At 37.3% G+C, this 19110-nt stretch overlaps 1 protein-coding gene and 1 pseudogene across 1 annotated transcript in view; one reads left to right on the plus strand and one right to left on the minus strand.

Annotated features, from left to right (window-relative positions):
* The window catches only part of Ctnna1 (catenin alpha 1), a 144264-nt gene that overhangs the window by 37672 nt on the left and 87482 nt on the right, over window positions 1-19110 (plus strand). Inside the window, exons 4-6 of the mRNA XM_042692034.1 lie at window positions 8320-8486; window positions 9230-9349; window positions 16776-17045. Coding sequence (XP_042547968.1) covers window positions 8320-8486; window positions 9230-9349; window positions 16776-17045 — 557 coding nt within the window. The remainder of the gene's footprint in view (window positions 1-8319; window positions 8487-9229; window positions 9350-16775; window positions 17046-19110) is intronic.
* On the minus strand, window positions 10234-10965 carry LOC122118007 (annotated as a pseudogene).

The following is a 19110-nucleotide window of genomic DNA, read 5'->3' on the forward strand; positions in this document are numbered from 1 at the left end:
TACAATATTTTTATTTTTGATGTTTAAATAAAAGGTCTCACTGTGTAGCACAGACTTGCTTGGGACTTGCCATCCTCCTGCCTTGGTCTCACAAGTAGCTGGAATTATAGGCTTGCACCCCTGATTCTGTCTCAGAGGTAGAGTTTAGAGTGTAGGTTGGAATGTGAGGCCAAGAAGGGAGGACAATTAGTGCAATGATGTAGAATCAGAGAATTTTATTGTTGAGATAGGTCTCACAGCTTCCCATATGCTTCAGTATAGCAAGTGACATAGGACTCACTGCCTCAGGAAGTAACTCTTTCCAGTAGTTTTTTTTTTTTAAGCCTTTTTCTTCTTAAATTAAACTGAAATATGTCTCTTTAATTTTCTTCCTGTTTTAAGACATTCTGCCATCTGGGCAACACAGAATATGAGTAAAACTGGTGTTTTTTTTTGGGAGGGGGAAGGTGATATAGTTTCTTAACTGTGTGCAAGAAAGAAGAGGAAGTAATGAGGTTGAGAGGCAGTTTAGGGGAAGGACCTAGAATCTGAGGATAATCGTTGTGGTAGGGTTCCTTTGTATGGCTCCCCCCCCAATAAAAAAATGAATCTGTTATGGAAGGGATTGATACAACAGAATAATGCAAAGGGAGAAGTGACTATTTGTGCAAGTTAACTACTAGCTTGCCTTTGCAAAATAATTCTTCATTTTTTATTTTTATTTTTGGTTCTGATCCTGGGGCTTGAACTTAGGGCCTGGGCTCTGTCCCTGAGCTGTTCTCTCCACCCTCACTCCTATCCCTGTCCCCATAAGGCTGGTGCTCTACCCCTTGAGCCACAGTTTCACTTCTGATGTTTTGGTGGTTAATTGGAGGTAGTAGTCTCATGGACTTTCCTGCCTGGATTGGCTTTACACCACACCCCTCAGATCTCGGCCTCCTGAGTTGCTAGGATTGCAGGTGTGAGTCACCAGTGTCCCAACTAATTGATCTTTTTTTGAAGATAAAACAAAGGAATCTAGACTGGGTGCCAGTAGCTTATTCCTGTAATCCTAGCTACTCAGGAGATTGACATTGGGAGGATTGTGGTTCTGTGCCATTACTGGGTAAAAAATTCTCGACTCTTATTTAAATCAATAAAAAGCTAATTTTGGTGGTGCATACCTGTCATCTCAGCTGGGAGGCTGAGATTGGGAGAATCATGATTCCAGACATATTAGTGTTGGCAAAAAAGTTATTGGGAATCTATCTCAACTGAAAGAGCTGAGCACAGTGGCATGTGTCCATCAATCCAGTTACTGTGGGAAGCATAAATAGTCCAAGCTGGCCCAAGTAAAATGAAAAATTGAGACCATCTTGAGTTCATACCTCAATTCAAACCTCAGTACTACCAAGAAAAAAATAGAAACAAAAATCAAAACAAAATCAAAACCCCCAAACATCTCCCTCATACTACCTCTTTGTAGTCATATTCATAGCTCCTTTTTCACCTCAAATGCTTGGTAACCAATCTGCTCTCCACTCTATAGTTCTGCCTTTAAGCATGTTATATTAATGGAAATACACTGAATATTTAGTACTGGCTCTGCCACCCTACCTACAGCTTAGCATGTCCTTAAGAGCCATCCAAGTTGGTGTGTGGATACTCTATGGCATGAATATCACTGAGAAAGTGAAGATTTTCCTTATTTTTTTTTATCCTGTTAGGTTTTTTGTTGTTGTTGTTGTGAAAGTAAAATTTTCCATTTTGATGGAAAACCTACCCTCATTGTGCCATGTCTAAGAGTTTTTCTTCATGAAAAAGCTCATGAAGATTTTCTTATTTTCTTTCTTTTTTTGCCAGTCCTGGGGCTTGAACTCGGGGCCAAGGCCCTGTCCCTGAGTTTCTTTTGTCCAAGGCTAGCACATAACCACTTGAGCCATAGCACTACTTCCAGCTTTTTCTGCAATTATTTGGAGTCTCATAAACTTTCTGCCTGGGCTGGCTTTGAACTGCCATCATCAGATTTCAGCTTCCTGAGTAGCTAGGATTATAGGTGTGAGCCACTGACACCCAGTGGATTTTCATCTTTTCTTACAAAAGTTTATAGGTTTTTTTTAAATTAGTGTTTAAATTCTTTATATTTTGTTAGATTTGAGCAATTATAAATAGCATTCCAAGGAGATAAAGGAGTGGCCTAGCAGTAGAGCCACCTGATAAGGAAGTATGAGGCCCTGAATTCACCCCATTATTGCAAACAAACAAAAAAAAATGAAAAATTTTAGGTTGTTGTCTTCCCTTTCAAGTTCTTGGCTACGTACATGTTTTACCTGATTTTAATTCTAGGGTTTTTTTTTTTTTGGTGCACTCCTAGGGCTTGAACTCAGGACTTGAATGCTGTCCTTAGGTTTTTTGCTCAAGGTTAGTGCTCTATTACATGAGTCACAGCTCTACTTTTGGTTCTTTAGGAGCTTGACTGAGATACATGCCTCAGAGACTTTCCTTCCTCAGGCTGACTTCAGTCCTTGATCCTCAGATGTTAGCCTCCTGAGTACCAAGGATTAAAGCTGTGAACTATGTATATTGGGCTAGTTCTGCTTCTTTGTTAATTTCTCTTCAATTTAACACTCGTTGTAGCCAGTTTTGTAATATATAACATATATAAATATGCTACCTCTGCTGCTTTGTTAATTTCTGTTACGATTTAATATTAATTGTATTTGTAATGGTTATAACTTTGGACTCTATAGTCTTTAAAAGCTACATTTATTTTCTAATTCATTTTTGTTTTATATTGTGGAGAACAAATCTAGGAACCTCATACATGCTCGGCAATCACTATATCACTGAACCACATCCCAATTCCCAGCTACATACTTTTTAAAAAAACTTTTTGCATCATTATTATCTCTGTGTAGGTGTGTGTTTTAATATAAGTAATGTAGTGAACTTGTACATACACTGTTTTTTTCCTTTCACTTCTTTTGGGTTCTGTCTTTATATTTTCTGAGAATAGGAATAGAGAGGCAGATTTTCTTTTATGAGTTAAATGTGTTAATAGTATACAGCTTGATGGAAAATTTTCAGATAACCATTCTGAAAGTTTTCTCAGGGTCACAATTTTAGGACTTTAAAAATGTATCTCCAAGTTGAACTCTGGTAGAATATTTCAATTTCTTGCTTGAAGATAAAATATAACCTTACCAATTACAAATTACATGAATTTAAACTTAAACTTGTTTGAGCCCAAAAGGAATTTATGTATGTATTTATTTATAACTTGGAATCCAGGAATACCTCCTAGTTCAGGGAGCTTAGTTCAGGTACTTAGGATATAGAGTTTTCTTAACCACTTGCCTCAGGTAGTTTGATTTATCTCTCTTTTTTTTATGGGTCCGGTCATAGGGTCTGAACTCTGGGCCTGGGCGCTGTCCCTCAGCTCTTCAGCTCAAGGCTAGCGCTCTACCACTTGAGCCACTTCCAGGTTTTTTTCTTTTTGCTTATGTGGTGCTGAGGAATCGAACCCAGGGCCTCATGCATGCAAGGCAAATGCTATACTACTGTGCCACCTTCCCAGCCCCTTATCTCTCTCTTCATGTTATATATATATGATATCTATCACTGATTTTCTTTTGAATGTCTGTAACCTATCTCTGCTTGGTTCTGCTTGGTAGGTTTCTGTGGCCATAGTTTGAGTCATATATTCATATTAGATACAAGAAATTAAGGAATACACACATTATTTTTGGGCAAATATTAGGATAATCTGATTAAAAACAATTTTTTCCTTATAGGCATAAAAGGCTTCTTGTAAAAAAAATGGCAATATTGGGGCTGGGGATGTAATAACTCAGTTGTAGAGTACTTGTCTAGTATGCATGAGACCTTGAATTTAACCCCCAACATCACAGGTGAAAAATTACACTGGTAATGGATGTTGAACTTTTTGGTTGTTTACTAATATATCTGAAAGATAGTGCCTGTGAATATTATTAAGGTAGTGCTAGGTATCTATAAATGTTCTCCTTAGTTGATTAATTGAAGCCCTATTATTTTTCTTTTTTCCCTTTAACAATCAACAGAAAAATAGTTATTTGGTAGAATAAAAGGTTGCTTTGCTTTTTTTACAGTACTTGACAGTATAAAATGTATTTATATTTCTGTACATTCCCCAAAATACATACATATTTTTTCTGCAGCAGTATTCTATTTGTCTCACTGATTGAAAATCTACCAGGTTTTAAACAATCAAGACATGATTCATTGGACTAGAGATGCTGCTTTCAGATTTCCTTCATTAATCTAGTAATGTAACAGAAATAGAATTACTTTGGAGTTGGGAATCAAGAATGATTGTACATGTCATAATTTTGTATTTACTTTAGTTTTTTTTTTTTTTTGTTTTTTTTTTTGGGTGCTGGTCCTGGAGCTTGAACTCCAGGCCTAGGCACTGTCTCTGAGCTTTTTGTGTTCAAGGCTAGAGCTTTGCCACTTGAGCCTCAGCTCCACTTCCAGTTTTTTGGTGGTTAATTGAAGATAAGAGTCTTAGGAATTTTCCTGCTTTGGCTGGCTTTGAACCACGATCCTTTTGAAACTTCTCAGATTCTGGCCTTTTAGACCAGTATTTCATTTTAGGTAACTGTTGCTAATAATGTTGTTCATTGTTCTTGAGTGGTTGTAAGGCTCCAATTTATTAAAACCAGTCAATAGTTTTTGTTTGTTTGTTTTTTTGCTGGTCCTGGGGCCTACACTCGGCCTGGGCACTGCCTCTGAGCTGCTTTTGCTCAAGGCTGCTTTTTGCTCTACTGCTTGAACCATACATAGTGCCACTTCCGGCTTTTCTGAGTAGTTTGTTGGAAATAAGAGTCTTATGGACTTTCTTGATTGGGTTGGCTTTGCACCATGATCTTCAGATCTCAGCCTCCTGAGTAGCTAGGATTACAGGTGTAAGCCACTTGTGCCTGGCTTCAATATTTAATGCTAAATTTTGGTCTTTACTTCAATCCTCATATAAAATGTGATTAGTTTTAGAACATTATTTGTTAGCTACTAAAATAGTAGCCGAATAACTTGAGTACCTATAGTTGATTTGTGAATATTCTCTAATGGCAGTCATCATCTCAGCCTTTTTTTTTGCCAGTCCTGGAGCTTGAATTCAGGACCTAGGCATTGTCCCTGAGTTTCTTTTGCTCAAGGTTAGTATTCTACCACTTGAGCCACAGTGCCACTTCCGGCTTTTTCTAATTATGGGGCACTGAGGAATCGAACCCAGTGCTTCATGAATGCTAGGCACTTTACCATTTAGCACATTCCCAGCCCCTCTTCTCAGCTTTTTAAAGTAAAAATCATTCACACGGAGCTGGGAAGTTGGCTCAGTGGTAGAGACTTGCCTTGCATGCCTGAGGCCCTGGGTTTGAACTTCCTCAGCACCACATAAGCAAAAAGAAAAAAGCCGAAAGTGACACTGTGGCTCAAGTGGTAGAGCGCTAGCCTTGAGCTGAAGAGCTGAGGGACAGCGCCCAGGCCCAGAGTTCAGGCCCCAGGACCAGCCCTCTTCCCCCTCCCCCCAAAAAATAATTCACACACACAAAAAACCTGATGGTATCTTAGGACAGGAGAGTGGTGTAAAGAAAGGATCAGATACAGAGTTTTAGGGTATAAACTTCCTTGGTACAGCTTGAAAAAAATCTATGTTGTTGTTGTTGTGTGTGTGTGTAAGAGAGAGAGAGAGAGGCTGACTGACATACATAGATATACACACTGCATATTCTAGAATGTGTTTTTCATTGTGAATCTTGGCAAGGAAATTTAAAGGGAAATAATATATTTCATCCTTGACAGAAGGAATATTGAGCATAAGTTGTCAGATTCTCTTGATATATATTTTTTTCCTTCTGGAAACTGACTATAGAGTTACTCTGGAAACTGACTAGAGGTGAAAATTGGTCTCCTGTCCAGTACTGATGTCTACAGCTTCAGACTGATGTGCCCACATCTAATATAGGCAGCCTGGATGATAGATGTTAAAAGGTAGATGTGTTCTGGACAAAGTAACTGTCAAGTGACTGCCATGAATAGGGTTTGAGAGGTAGACAGGAGACAGTGAAGTCTGGATTTACTCAGTTCATGATGTGAAGACATAAAACACAGCTGTGAGGAACTTTGTTTGGGTATGTGGAGAGAGATTGAATTTTCCCTATCTAGGCTGGTTAATCAGATTGAGATCAGAAGCTTGATTTTATGTATGGACTCTTTAATTTTTCACAAGAGAAAAATGATGGAATGTAGAGTGTGAGTTTCAAAATGTGTTAATGATGTTCTTGGAAGAGCAATATCAAGGAAACATTTAATATTCTGAGATTAAAGATAAGTCAATTAGGTTTTCAGATTAGTGTAATAACTTTATTAAATCTAATTATTTTGGTGATGTTTCTCATTCTTGCCTTGAGTTCTCAGTTCTCATTTGTTGCTTTACCTTATTGCTGTCTGAGTAGAATTTTCTTCCAGTTATTTATTTATTTTGTTTGTATGCCTTTTTTTGAACTCCCTTTTGAGTCTTTTGTTAGAAGTGCTTTCATCCATTTCCTATCCTTCATATATTTTTGAGGACTGTAATGAAAGAAAATGTTCTTTATTGACCCTTTCACCTTCAGTTTTAGTATTTAATATATTTACTCTTCATTTAACTTGAACAGGAAAAGCAAAATATAAATTTGAGAAATCATTAACTGGTTGTCATCTGTGAGTTTTATAATTTAAAGTTGCTCTGTGTGACTTAGACTGTGTAAGTCTTTTGGGTAGAAGCTATATTTTCTTTGATTTGGGTTGTGTCAAGGATGTCTCCTGAATCATTACCCTTGTGGGAGCATATGCTACTTTGCAGAGATTCAAGTGCTAGTATAGTAAGTTGGAAGTGAGGAAAGAACAGTGAAGTTATTCAATTCTAATGTTGCCTATCATTTTGAAATTGCTGTTTTTTTTAAGACTATCTTGTTTAACTGATAAAAATAGCACTAGGATAAAAATATTTTTAAAGTTAACTGCCTTAATACATTTGTTCAATGTAACAGAGGAAGTTCTCTTATAAGCATTAAAATTTTGGCGTTGGCATGACTTTAGTAATGATGTTGCAGTAACTTGGTTTCCACTAGTTAATTTCTTAAAGTGATTCCAAGTTGAAATGCATGTTATGCATTTATTTGAATGTGTAATCAGGAAGTAAGTGTCTCTCTTTGGAGTGTTTGTGAATAGCAGCAGGGTGCAGTTGAGTTAGTAAGGAAAATGAGAACATGAATATGTGTGGTACTCTTTTTTTTAAAAAAATCATTCTGTTAACTGGAACAGGAAATATCACAGCTCCTTTCCTTGCCCTCAGAGGGTGAGAAAGAAGTTTTGTAGGCTCTCTACTGATTAAGAATTAACTAAGTTGATGTTAAATATTTATTCCTTGGCTCAATTTTCACAAAAGATAAACAGTTTTTTTTTTTTGGTCGGTTCTGGGGCTTGAACTCTGGGCCTGGGCGCTGTCCCTCAGCTCTTCAGCTCAAGGCGAGCGCTCTACCACTTGAGCTACAGCGCCACTTCCGGTTTTCTGGTGGTTTATTGGAGATAGGAGTCTCAAGCTCTCCTGCCCGAGCTGGCTTTGAATCGCGATCCTCAGATCTCAGCCTCCTGAGTAGCTAGGATTACAGGCGTGAGCCACCGGCGCCCGCCAGGCAGATAAACAGTTTTGTGGATTAAAAAAGCAGGAACATCCCAGAAATTTTTGTTCAAGACTGTCAGAGATACTTTAAGTCATTGTCTGTTTTTCTGTTTTCCTATGCTATATTATCTAGTGTCCTATGATTTTTGCTAGATAGCCTCAATTATGAATGGAAAAAGTGAATGTAGAGAGAATGGTGTGTTTTACTCAGGTTCACATGTATGTATGTATGTATTTATGAATGTCATTCTTGGGACTTTCACTTAGGTCCTGGGGGCTGTCCCTGAGCTCTTTTTGCTCAAGGCCAGTGCTCTATCACTTTGAGCCAGTGCTCCACTTCTGGTTTTCTGATGCTTAAGTGGAGATAAGAGTCTCAGGAGTACTGTTATCATTAGGTCAAACAGAAGAAATATCTTAAGTCTCTTTAAAGTATTTAAACATCGTTAGCAGCTTTAAAGTTACTATAGTACCAAGTTGCTTTCAGGATATTATGTTTCTACAAGCATTATATGAAGATGCTTGCTTAAGTGACAATTATAAAAAAGGCACATGATAAACTTATACAGAATATGAACTATTTTTCTCTTTTAAAATGACATCATTATTTGGGTTAATTCCTGCTGAGTTCTGTTTTTCTTTCTTAAAATCTTTTAAAACAGGAGATTTGATGAAGAGTGCTGCAGGAGAGTTCGCAGATGATCCGTGTTCTTCTGTTAAGCGAGGCAACATGGTTCGGGCAGCTCGAGCTTTGCTTTCTGCTGTTACCCGGCTACTTATTCTGGCTGACATGGCAGATGTCTACAAATTACTTGTTCAACTGAAAGTTGTAAGTATGAACTTGGGTCTTTAATTCTTTTTGTTGTTGTTGTTGTTGTTGTTGTTGTCCAGTACTATAGCTTGAACTCAGGACCTAAAATTCTCACTTGGCTTTTTCACTCAGGGCTGGTATTATACCCAAGTAGCCATACCCCTACTTCCAGCTTTTTGCTGGTTAATTGTTGATAGAGGTCTCATGGACTTATCTGCCTGGGCTGAGTCTGAACTATGATCCTCATTTCCTCAGTAGCAAGCCTTACAGGTGTGAGCAAACAACGCTTATCTTGTAATTTGTTCTTTCTATCAGGCTGATGCTAGATATACTTCATTTAACATTCCTTAGCATTTGGTTTGGTTTTGCACTAGGTTTATCTAAATGAACCATGGATTTTTTTGTTTAATTTCTACTTATGAGCCATTTTGTCTTGGTTCTAATGAAAAACTTGCAGCAAATAGTTTTGACTCTTTTACAGAATACTGATTAGACATTTCCTGTAGTGATAGAATTCTCAGATTTAGAAAACAATATATATTAAATTGTCTATTGATAGAGGCTAATATTTATACTTAAAAGCTCAGTTCCTATAAAGCACCTATGCAGAAGGAAGGCTTGGCCAACTCAAGAGACTTGAGTTTGGATTGTTTTATGACAGCTTTTAAAAGGAATAAAAATATCCTAGGGCATCGCATCTTCTTTATATATATATTTGTGTGGTTCAGAATTTTTGTTTTTGGGGATTTTTTTTTTAATAGGTAGAAGATGGTATCTTGAAATTGAGGAATGCTGGCAATGAACAAGACTTGGGAATACAGTATAAAGCCTTGAAACCTGAAGTGGATAAGTTGAACATTATGGCAGCTAAAAGACAACAGGTATAGTTCTTATTTTAGGATATTCTAGACTTCATAATCTTGTGAGAAAATTAATTTTGTTTACATTTCCTCTGTGAATATAATTCAGTTAAAACATTAAGTAGTATGTTTTGAACATTGTGCTATTAACAGAGCCACTAAATGATACTCATATTATGCACTTATTTTAATCCTTGTGCAAAGTTTAAGTAGTTTGATAATTTTCAATGAAGATAATGTCTGGAGAGGTAATAAAGATATGTGTATGTGTATGTGTGTGTGTATGTGCACATCCGCATGCGCGCGAGCATGTGTATGTATTTTCAAGAATTAATCTGGGTTACTGATAAAATTTAATTCAGATCTTTTAAAAACTAAAGCCAGTTAAAAGATGTTTGAATTATCTCTGTAACAAAAAGTATCCCTTCCCTAATCCCATGTTTTTTCACTTTTTATGTGCTTATTACTAATCATTCCAGTAATTTGTTTTGTGGCATGTGAAGCAGTGTTATTTTCCAAGCTCTTTGATGTTTTTGCTTTTTTTTTTTTTTGCTATTGGATCACTTTGAAGTCCTTCCTTTTGGACACTGTGTTTTAGATGTATATTTTGCAGGAGCACAGGCATTGCCATTTAGCTTCATACTGTTTCTGAATTCCTAATAAAACATATGCTTTTAATTCTTATTTTTATTATTTTGCTGAATTATATTTGAGAAAAAGAAACTGATGGCGTCACTTATTTTAATACTACTATATTCTGGATTATTTTATACAAATACGTATGTAGAAACTTAAAAGATCATAAATTTTCCATGGGGAGACATTATTGAATCATTGTGTGTGTTTGCAAAACATTTTTACCACTGCAAACATTAGAAGTTTTAAGATCAGGCATGGGAAAAGGTTTATAATCGACTACAGTGATGCTGGTATACTTCCACACAAGGCCTCTTAGTGACATCGATCGATTGGAGGTGTAGGAGTTTATCAATGAATTGCTTGTCATCTATCATTTCCTGTTGACATGAACTGTGTATCATGCCTTCATATGTTTTGAAACTCACATTGGCTAGATTGGCAAAATTTTCAGTTTTTCAACAGTCAGAGAACCAAACATTAGGGGAGGAACTAAAGGGTCTCAATCTCCATGGCACTGGAGAACAGAAATAACTCTATTAGCACCACTTACAGGACCCTGTGGAAACTAAGTTCCAAGAGGAAGCCAGCAACTCAGTGCAGTGATGCCTGCCAGTTTCTGCTGCGTGGTGAGAGCAGTGTATAAAGATAAAGCTTCTCCCTGAGAAAAATTCTCCTAAAATAATTTTGTTAGAAGAAATGCCATTCTTTACCTCTTGATCTATACTTTATGATGCCTGTTTAATTCCATATCCATCTTCCTGGGATTCTGGTGAAAGTCCAATAACATCAAACCGTGAAGGCATAGCCATATTCATATTTAACTTAACAGGCATAATTGGCGCATGTGGGCAGATGTATTTGATATGTGAACTTCTGATACCAGCAAAGGCTTCTGCCCAATATCTCCCAGTCCATGAAGGAAAATAACTGGGGCAGTGGACTTGCGGGTGGCGGGCACAACGGCAGGCAGTGGGGGCGGACATGTTATTGCCGCACATCCACCTGCTCAGCAGACAGTGGGTTGGAAGCAGAAGGGAGAAACGGGAGCCGGCTGCGTCCCAAGGGTTTGCTAACGGCCCAGTCCCAGCCTCCGAGTCCCCGCTTTTAATTCATAATTTGAAACTGCTCTTCAAGAGCTGACTTGTTAATATTGTTAGCCAATACCTATGTCAGTTTGGATATTTTGTGGTATGTATAGTACCCAGAAGCACAAATTCAAAACTGAATAGTGAAAGTTTTATTTTCTTGTTTTTTTAAAGGTCTGAATTAAATTCTGTCAATAGCTTATATTACTCTTTGAACACATACACACAGAGGTTAGTTTAAATGAGGAGAGTTGGTTGTTAAGAGCTCAGAGACAGCCCCCAGGACCTAAGGACAAGCCCCAAGAATGACCTACATACATACATACATACATACATACATACATACATACATGTGAACCTGAATAAAACACGCTGTTCTCTCCACATTCACTTTTTCCTTTCCTCAAAGGATTTAAATTCCTGACATTTTCTAACATGGTCATCCTTAGTACACCTGACAATAATAGCAGGTAAGTGTCAAATATTTCTGAAACAAAATGTCACAAGAAACATACAATTGCCTACATGTTTTTAATACATGCTGGATTATCATTTTGTCTCTCTCTGCTTACCCTATTCACATGCAAGAAGTTAGAAGTGAAGCTGGCCCTTTCTCTGCTGGTTGTCTTGGGTAGCTAAAGAGCACAGCACTTTCCACATACCTTGCTTCCTGGGTTCTGGTGACATTACTTCTTGTCTGTTCAGGTTTAAAGTTTCAAAACCTAATGGTTTCTCTGTACTTTGGTTATACTGCTTTAGTAGTCCCTAAACCATCTTTAAATTATCTATTGATTTTATAATCTTTTTGCTGTTGAGATTTTTGAGTAATACAAGCTCCCATTTTCTTGAATTTGTAGTATGTCATGGTCAGTTATAGTTTGCTCAGTTCTATTTTTTCTTTTTTCCATGGTACTAGAAATTGAACTTGGGGCCTTAAACATACTAGGCAAGTGATCTACCACTGAACTATATCCCCAGGTTTAGTTTGCCTAGTTCTTGGATATTTAGCCTTAGCTCCTACAAGAAAATCAGTCTGTAGGCTGATTTTGGGCTCCTGTGTACCTACTGTTCACAAAATGGCCTTTTGCAACTTCTTTGTCTTTGGATAGATTACTATGAAGCTAGTGCTTTTGTTGGGAATTAAAACTATTAGTAATTTCATCTTGTCAGAAACTTCATTCTGGGTACTTTCACACTTAGTTTCATATGGCTACTGCCAGCTGGTATTACTTCAGTGGCTAGTCATGTTTTCTCATGTGTTTATGTTCTGGCAGAATTCTTTCACTGTTACATGTTTAGTCTGTTTTCATGTTTGACTTTTCTTTCTTCTTTAGTCATGTTAAAAATAATGTCACTGTTGAGCATCTTATTTTTCTTAACCTTAGTCTAGAAAAGGGAATGTACTAGTATTTAGGTGTAATATGTGCACTGGCTGAGTTGCTCTTGTATAATTTAATAGGTGCTATCCATTAAGAAAAACCCCATAAGTTCTAGTGTATTGGTGTATTGGTCACAATGATGTCACTGAAAATAATAATGAATAAACAAGCACTTTACTGTGTTCCAGGTGCTCTTTCAAGTCCTTTATAAATGTTAATGTGATTTAATTGTCACAAGATAGTATTAGGCAGAGATTATAAAATTAGTCACAATTTTTTTATTTACTTTTTTATTTTTTATTGTGAAAATACCATACAATTACATCGGCAAGATAGTGAGTACATTTCTTATCAAGCATTGTTGCCTCCTCCATGGTCACAATTTTTTTAACTGAAGGAATTGTACCATAGAAAAGTAATCTCACAAGTTTATTCATTAAGAGGTAGACCTAGGATCTGAACCAAAAGTGTCTGTCTCAAGGCCAGGGTTTTTGTCTGTTTTACTTTGTCTTATAAACTTGGTTTTATAAACACTTGGTTTTATAAACATCTAAACAATGTTCTAGTACCTAGAACATTGTCTAGATTTACTGATTTAATGAGTGAATAAACTGCTTGCTGTACTGCAGCTCCATCCTAAGCATGGGTTTCTAAGCATGGGTCTAATCTCTTATTTTCTTGGGCTAAAATGTTTGCTGATTATGAATGTGTTACATTCTTCTTACACTCTAGTCTCTATTTTAACTATAAGGGTGTCTTAGTTCGTTTTCTGGTAACTGACTGCTTCAGGCTGGATAGATTATTAATAACCTATTTATTTTACTCAAGATTCTGAAGATTAGGACATCAAGAACTAGGTTTTAATATACTGTCAGCATCTAATGAGATGCTACATGTTACTGCATTGTAACACGGCAGAGGGTATCACTTGGCAAGAAGTGCTCAGGTCTGTCTTTTTATAAAGCCACTAGTGCCATTATGAGAGTCCTACCTTCACAATCTTTTCTAGTCCTGATTACCCTCCAAAGGTTCCATCTCTGAGTATCATTATCATAGGACTTTGGGGATTCTAACCAGATTAATGAAGTTGAGAAATCACAAGTCTAAAGAATTAATCAGTTACATTGCTTAATAGCTCACTTTTTAGTAATCTGGATTATTCATATTATATGTCTTGAAGAGAATTTGTGTGTGTGTGTGTGTGTGTGTGTGTGTGTGTGTGTGTGTGTATTGGAACTTGAACTTGCATTGTACTCTTGATGGCTTGATTGATAATGGCTGGTGCTCTACCACTTGAGCCTCCAGCTTCAAAAGAATATTCATTCTTGTACCACTGTAGAGTCCATTTTCCTATTGTAACAAAAGTCTAGTTTCTGTTTGTTAAAAGCAATTCTAAAAAGAGAAAGTAGGATACATTAGCAGCTAGGATAAATGACATTTTCATGAATGAAATGAATTAGAATTTATCTCCCATACTTGGCAAGTAGGAATCTATTAGTGATATGTTATAATGTGACTAGGACATTAAGAAACTTCATACAAAACATTTACACTAACTATGTAAGCATAAGTTAGCCACAGCCCCTGTAAGTTGAATCTTGAAATGATCACCAGTTCCCTAAATGCATACATAGGCTCTTATTTTGAAATTAGGAAATCGTCCAAATCAAGCAGTGGCTTAGGGAAGTAGGAATTGAATATTCATTGTGGCACTTACTAACTTTAGATGACCATGAATATCTTTGGTAACCTTTATAATAAGCTGTGTTGATCTAGGTTATATCTACCTGGAAAAAATGCCAAAGTGGATCATACGAAGAATTTTTATAAAAAAGGAGGATATAGATGTAAAGCATATGAGCACTTTAAGGTAAAGGGCTTCCTAGAAGACTTTGATGCCTTGAGATTGTGGGATTTCTAAGTGACACATTTGGAAAATGCCCTTTTAGAACGGATGTACCAGGAATTTAGTTGGCAGTGTTAGCCATAATGCCTTCTCAAAACTTGATCTTGAAATGATCACTCATTCTTTGACTCCACAGGGTCCTGTTTCTGAAAATTTAGCTTATTTTACTTCGGTATAGCACATCTTTAGTGCTGTGAGCTATTATTTGAAAATTCAGGTTTCAAGTGAGAAATGAAGTCTAGGAGGAACTGTAAGCTGTCATATAATACAAAGTTTGAATGAAGATGCAAACCCTGAAATATATACTGAGATGAAATTTCAGAAGAAAAACCAGTTTGTTGTCTTTAATACTTCATTAGGAAGCCATCTAGAAAGGCGAGTCAATACCTTCAGACCTTTAATTGTGTAACTGAGTTCTCCTATTGTTTACACATGTAATATTTATTTTAAATAAATTTAAATCTGTACTCTGGCATTCAGTTGACGACTTGAATATTTGAAATTCTATGATCACATCTAGTATATCATCCAAACTACTACTCTTTGGGTGATGATCCACATTTATCAAAGACAGCATTTTTTCTTGTTCTCTCTGAGTAATTTCAGTAACAACTGTATATCAAAAATGTCCCCTTCTCAACTTGGCATATTGTTCGTATCCCTTATTTGTCTCTTAGCATATCTACCCATCCCACTATGTCATTGACACTACTTGAAATGATGTGAAGAACCTCAAGTCTTTTCAAATATATCTTATAATTATAGGTTAGAGGAAGTTAAGAAAGGCATTTTTACTTAGACTACATCTATACAGAAAATTAAAGGATAGAAATCCTGGAGGGGCTGGGAAGGTGGCTCAGTGGTAGAATGTTTGCCTTGCATGCATGAGGCCCTGGGTTCGATTCTTCAGCACCACATAAGCAAAAAAGCTGGAAGTGGAGCCATGGTTCAATGGTAGAGCGCTAGCCTTAACCTGAAGAGCTGAGGGACAGTGCTCAGGCCCAGAGTTCAGGCCCCACAACCGACCAAAAAAAAAAAAAATCATGGAATACATAAGCCTCAACTTACGGCTTTATGACTTGAAGCCTCAACTTACGGCTTTTTAAACCTGTGAACTGATTGATTTTACTGTGGAAGGAAAATATGAGTCTATTTTAAGGTTGTCTTTTGGGTTGGAAAAGGGAATGGGCTATTGTGTACTTGTGAGAATATCTGCCTTCTAGTTTTCATAATTCATACGTAAGTGTGATATCATGCCCTAAATTTCACAAAATGTAATGAACTTACGTGACTTAAATCCTCATACTCGGGGCTGGGAAGGTCGCTCAGTGGTAGAGTGCTTGCCTTGCATGCCTGAGGCCCTGGGTTCAATTCCTCAGTACCACATAAGCAAAAAGAAAAAAGCCAGAAGTGGCGCTGTGGCTCAAGTGGTAGAGCGCTAGCCTTGAGCTGAAGAGCTGAGGGACAGCGCCCAGGCCCAGAGTTCAGGCCCTATGACCGGACATCCCCCCCCCCCCCCCAAAAAAAAATCCTCATACTCTCCCCCCCCCCCCCCCCTCCAGCCCTGGGGCTTGAATTCAGAGCCTAGATGCTGTCCCTGAGCTTCTTTATGCTCAAGGCCAGCATTCTACCACTTTGAGCCACAGTCCCACTTCCAGGTTTCTGGTGGTTAATTGGAAGTAAGAGTCTCATAGACTTTCCTGCCTGGGTTGGCTTTGAACTGTGATTTCTCAGATCTCAGCCTTCTGAGTAGCTAGGATTACAAGCATGAGTCACGGGCGCCTGGCAGTCCCCATACTCTTTTCTTTTTCTTTCTTTTTTCTTTTTTTTGTCAGTCGTGGGGCTTGAACTCTGGGCCTGGGCGTTTTCCCTGCGCTCTTCAGCTCAAGACGAGTGCTCTACCACTTGAGCCATAGCACCACTTCCAGTCCTCATACTCTTTAAGTGTGTGTTTGTATAATCTTTCCGTTTTAATTGGGATAGGTACATATATTGATAGTTATAGTCAGGGTATTCAGCAACTCATGCTTGTGTTTTTGTTATTTTTATTTTTATTTATTTTTTGGGTCCGGTCGTGGGGCCTGAACTCTGGGCCTAGGCGCTCTCCCTCAGCTCTTCAGCTCAAGGCTAGCGCTCTACTACTTGAGCCACAACACCACTTCTGGTTTTTTTCTTTTTGCTTATATGGTGCTGAGAAAAAGTAGAGTAGGAGATACTTGAATCCAGATTTGTGTGATTCCGTAGCTCACAGTGTTAACCTTGAAATGATTACTCATTCTTTGAATTCACAGGTCCTGTTTCTGAATATTTAGCTTGTTTTACTTTGGTATAGGACATCTTGCTTTGTGATTAATTTATAAACCATGTTGTTAATGGACATAATCTGATTACAATGGAACACTTTTAGAGCACTTCAGTTTCTTACTTTACTTTTACAGGAACTGAAAGATGTGGGCCATCGTGATCAGATGGCTGCAGCTAGAGGAATCCTGCAGAAAAATGTTCCAATCCTCTATACTGCATCCCAGGCATGCCTACAGCACCCTGATGTTGCTGCCTATAAGGCCAACCGGGATTTGATATACAAGCAGCTGCAACAGGCAGTCACAGGCATTTCTAATGCAGCCCAGGCTACTACGTCAGATGATGCCTCCCAGCACCAGGGAAGTGGTGGAGGAGAACTGGCATATGCTCTCAACAACTTTGATGTAAGTAATACTTGGAAGGAAACTTTAAGCTCTTCACTAAACTCCAAAAGACAACAGGTTTCTGAGAATGATCAGGGCTTCTGAATTTTTACTTAGATTACAAATCTAAGTTGAAAGAAATTACTAGGAATCATCACTTTACTTGATCATAATTATGACTTAAAGCATTTATTTTTTTTTTTTATCCTGAATTAAACTTCTGGATTCTTCCATGTAATTTATGTTTCCTATGAGGTCATTCTTTATTAAGAATATGAGTCTGGTTGATTTCATTTTGACTGGAAGATGGTAAAGCTATGGAGTATATAGACAAAGAATGCCAAGTGTTCATAAGCTGACATCCTCTTAAGCTCAGGGTCAAGTGGAAGATACAGACAAAGCACACCGACTGCGGTCATTTTAATTTTGCCTGTCTGCCTTGATATGTTTTTCTTAGTGATTTACTTTGAATCAGGAACACAAAATGGAAGCAGATTTTGAGTTAAAATATCATTTCCTCTTATAGATAATGCCCCAAAATATCAGTGTTCACACTGTCATGTATATACAACGTTAGTGTTAAGTTTTTGGTGGGATTTTTTATTCCTACCCCACAGTGCCTCATGGCTTCCAGTAGATGGCAGCACTTTTAAGATTTTTTTTTTTTTTTTTTTTTTTTTTTGCCTCCATGACAAAAATCTGGCTATGTAACACAGTCTGGGCTGAAACTGGTGATTCTTCTGCCTCAATCTTCTTCCCAGTTCTGAGTGTGCCACCCACCACACCCAACTTGTTCGTTTGTTTTAAGTTAACTGATAGGCTAGGGAATGCACTTCCATGATATAGTGCTTGTATAGGATGTGCAAGGCCATGGGTTAGATCCCTAGCCCTGCAAAAATAAACATCTCCTAAGTCCCCATACAAAGACAAAAATCAATTGTTTATGCAATTTTTTTTAAATTAAAATAAGGAAAACATATGTTCCAGAGGAATAGCATCCTATCATAAGTGCTTTGATCTATAGAACCAATATGATGGAGTACAGTTTGGTTTTAATAGTTTTTCTTCACCTTTTTTGCGAGAAGGAATGTCTTAATTCTTTATTCCCAGTTTGGTAACTGATCCTTGCTGATATGCATGAGGCTAATTTAGGACTTTTACAGCATGAAGGCAGCATTAAGCTCAAACGCCTTCATAGCATTGTAATTGCATTTTACTCAGTAGCTTTATTTTTTTTCTGGTGCAGGGAACTGAATCTAGAGACATATGTGCTAAGTAAGTACTGTTTCATTGAACTAGACCTTCAGGTTCTGACCCAGAGCTTCAAATATGAGATGACTTTTATAACTCTTACTTAGTTGTTACTAGTGTACCCCACTTCCAAATCTGACAGATTAAACATTTCTCTCTTTCAAGGTAGTAAGGATCATGTTTTGCCTTAAGTTGACTAATACTTATCAGCAGTTATCTAATTCTTGAATCACATTTCATTTGTAAAATTAGGGGTTATACTAAATGATCTCAGGCCTGTTGTAGTTTTATGACTATTAAAGTTTTGTGACTATTCATTCCTTTCTGGTGTTACTCAGAAAAAAAATTTGTGTTTTAACTTTTTAGTTAGTATTTTTTCTTTTGCTTGTGTTAGGAATTGAACCCAAGGACTTGGTTCATAGTTGTAAGTGTTCTGCTATGGAGATAGCCTCCTAAGATATTACATGTTCACTGTCAGGACTGAAGGTGCTTTGGAAGGAAAATTTTAAAAATGTTTACTCATGGAAAAAAGCCAAGCAAGCTTTTAGTAGATAAACTTTAGCATTTAAGTTGAAATTAATCAGGATATAGTTTCTATTAAAGAAAAAAAGTAAGAACTGGGCATGCGGTGCATTCCTATAACCCCAGCTACTCAGGAGGTGGAGACCAGGTGGATTATGGTTTGGGGGCAGGAATGGCTTATATCTGTAATCCCAGCTACATGGGAAGATTGGTAGGATTATAGTGAGGCCAACTTTTGGAAGACTCTATTTTTTTTTTTTTTTTAAGATTAAAGCAGAAAAAGGGCTGAAGATCTGGCTCAAGTACCTAGAGT

This window comes from Dipodomys spectabilis, unplaced genomic scaffold, assembly GCF_019054845.1.
Source record: "Dipodomys spectabilis isolate Male_0828 unplaced genomic scaffold, ASM1905484v1 ptg000147l, whole genome shotgun sequence".
Classification (NCBI taxonomy): domain Eukaryota; kingdom Metazoa; phylum Chordata; class Mammalia; order Rodentia; family Heteromyidae; genus Dipodomys; species Dipodomys spectabilis.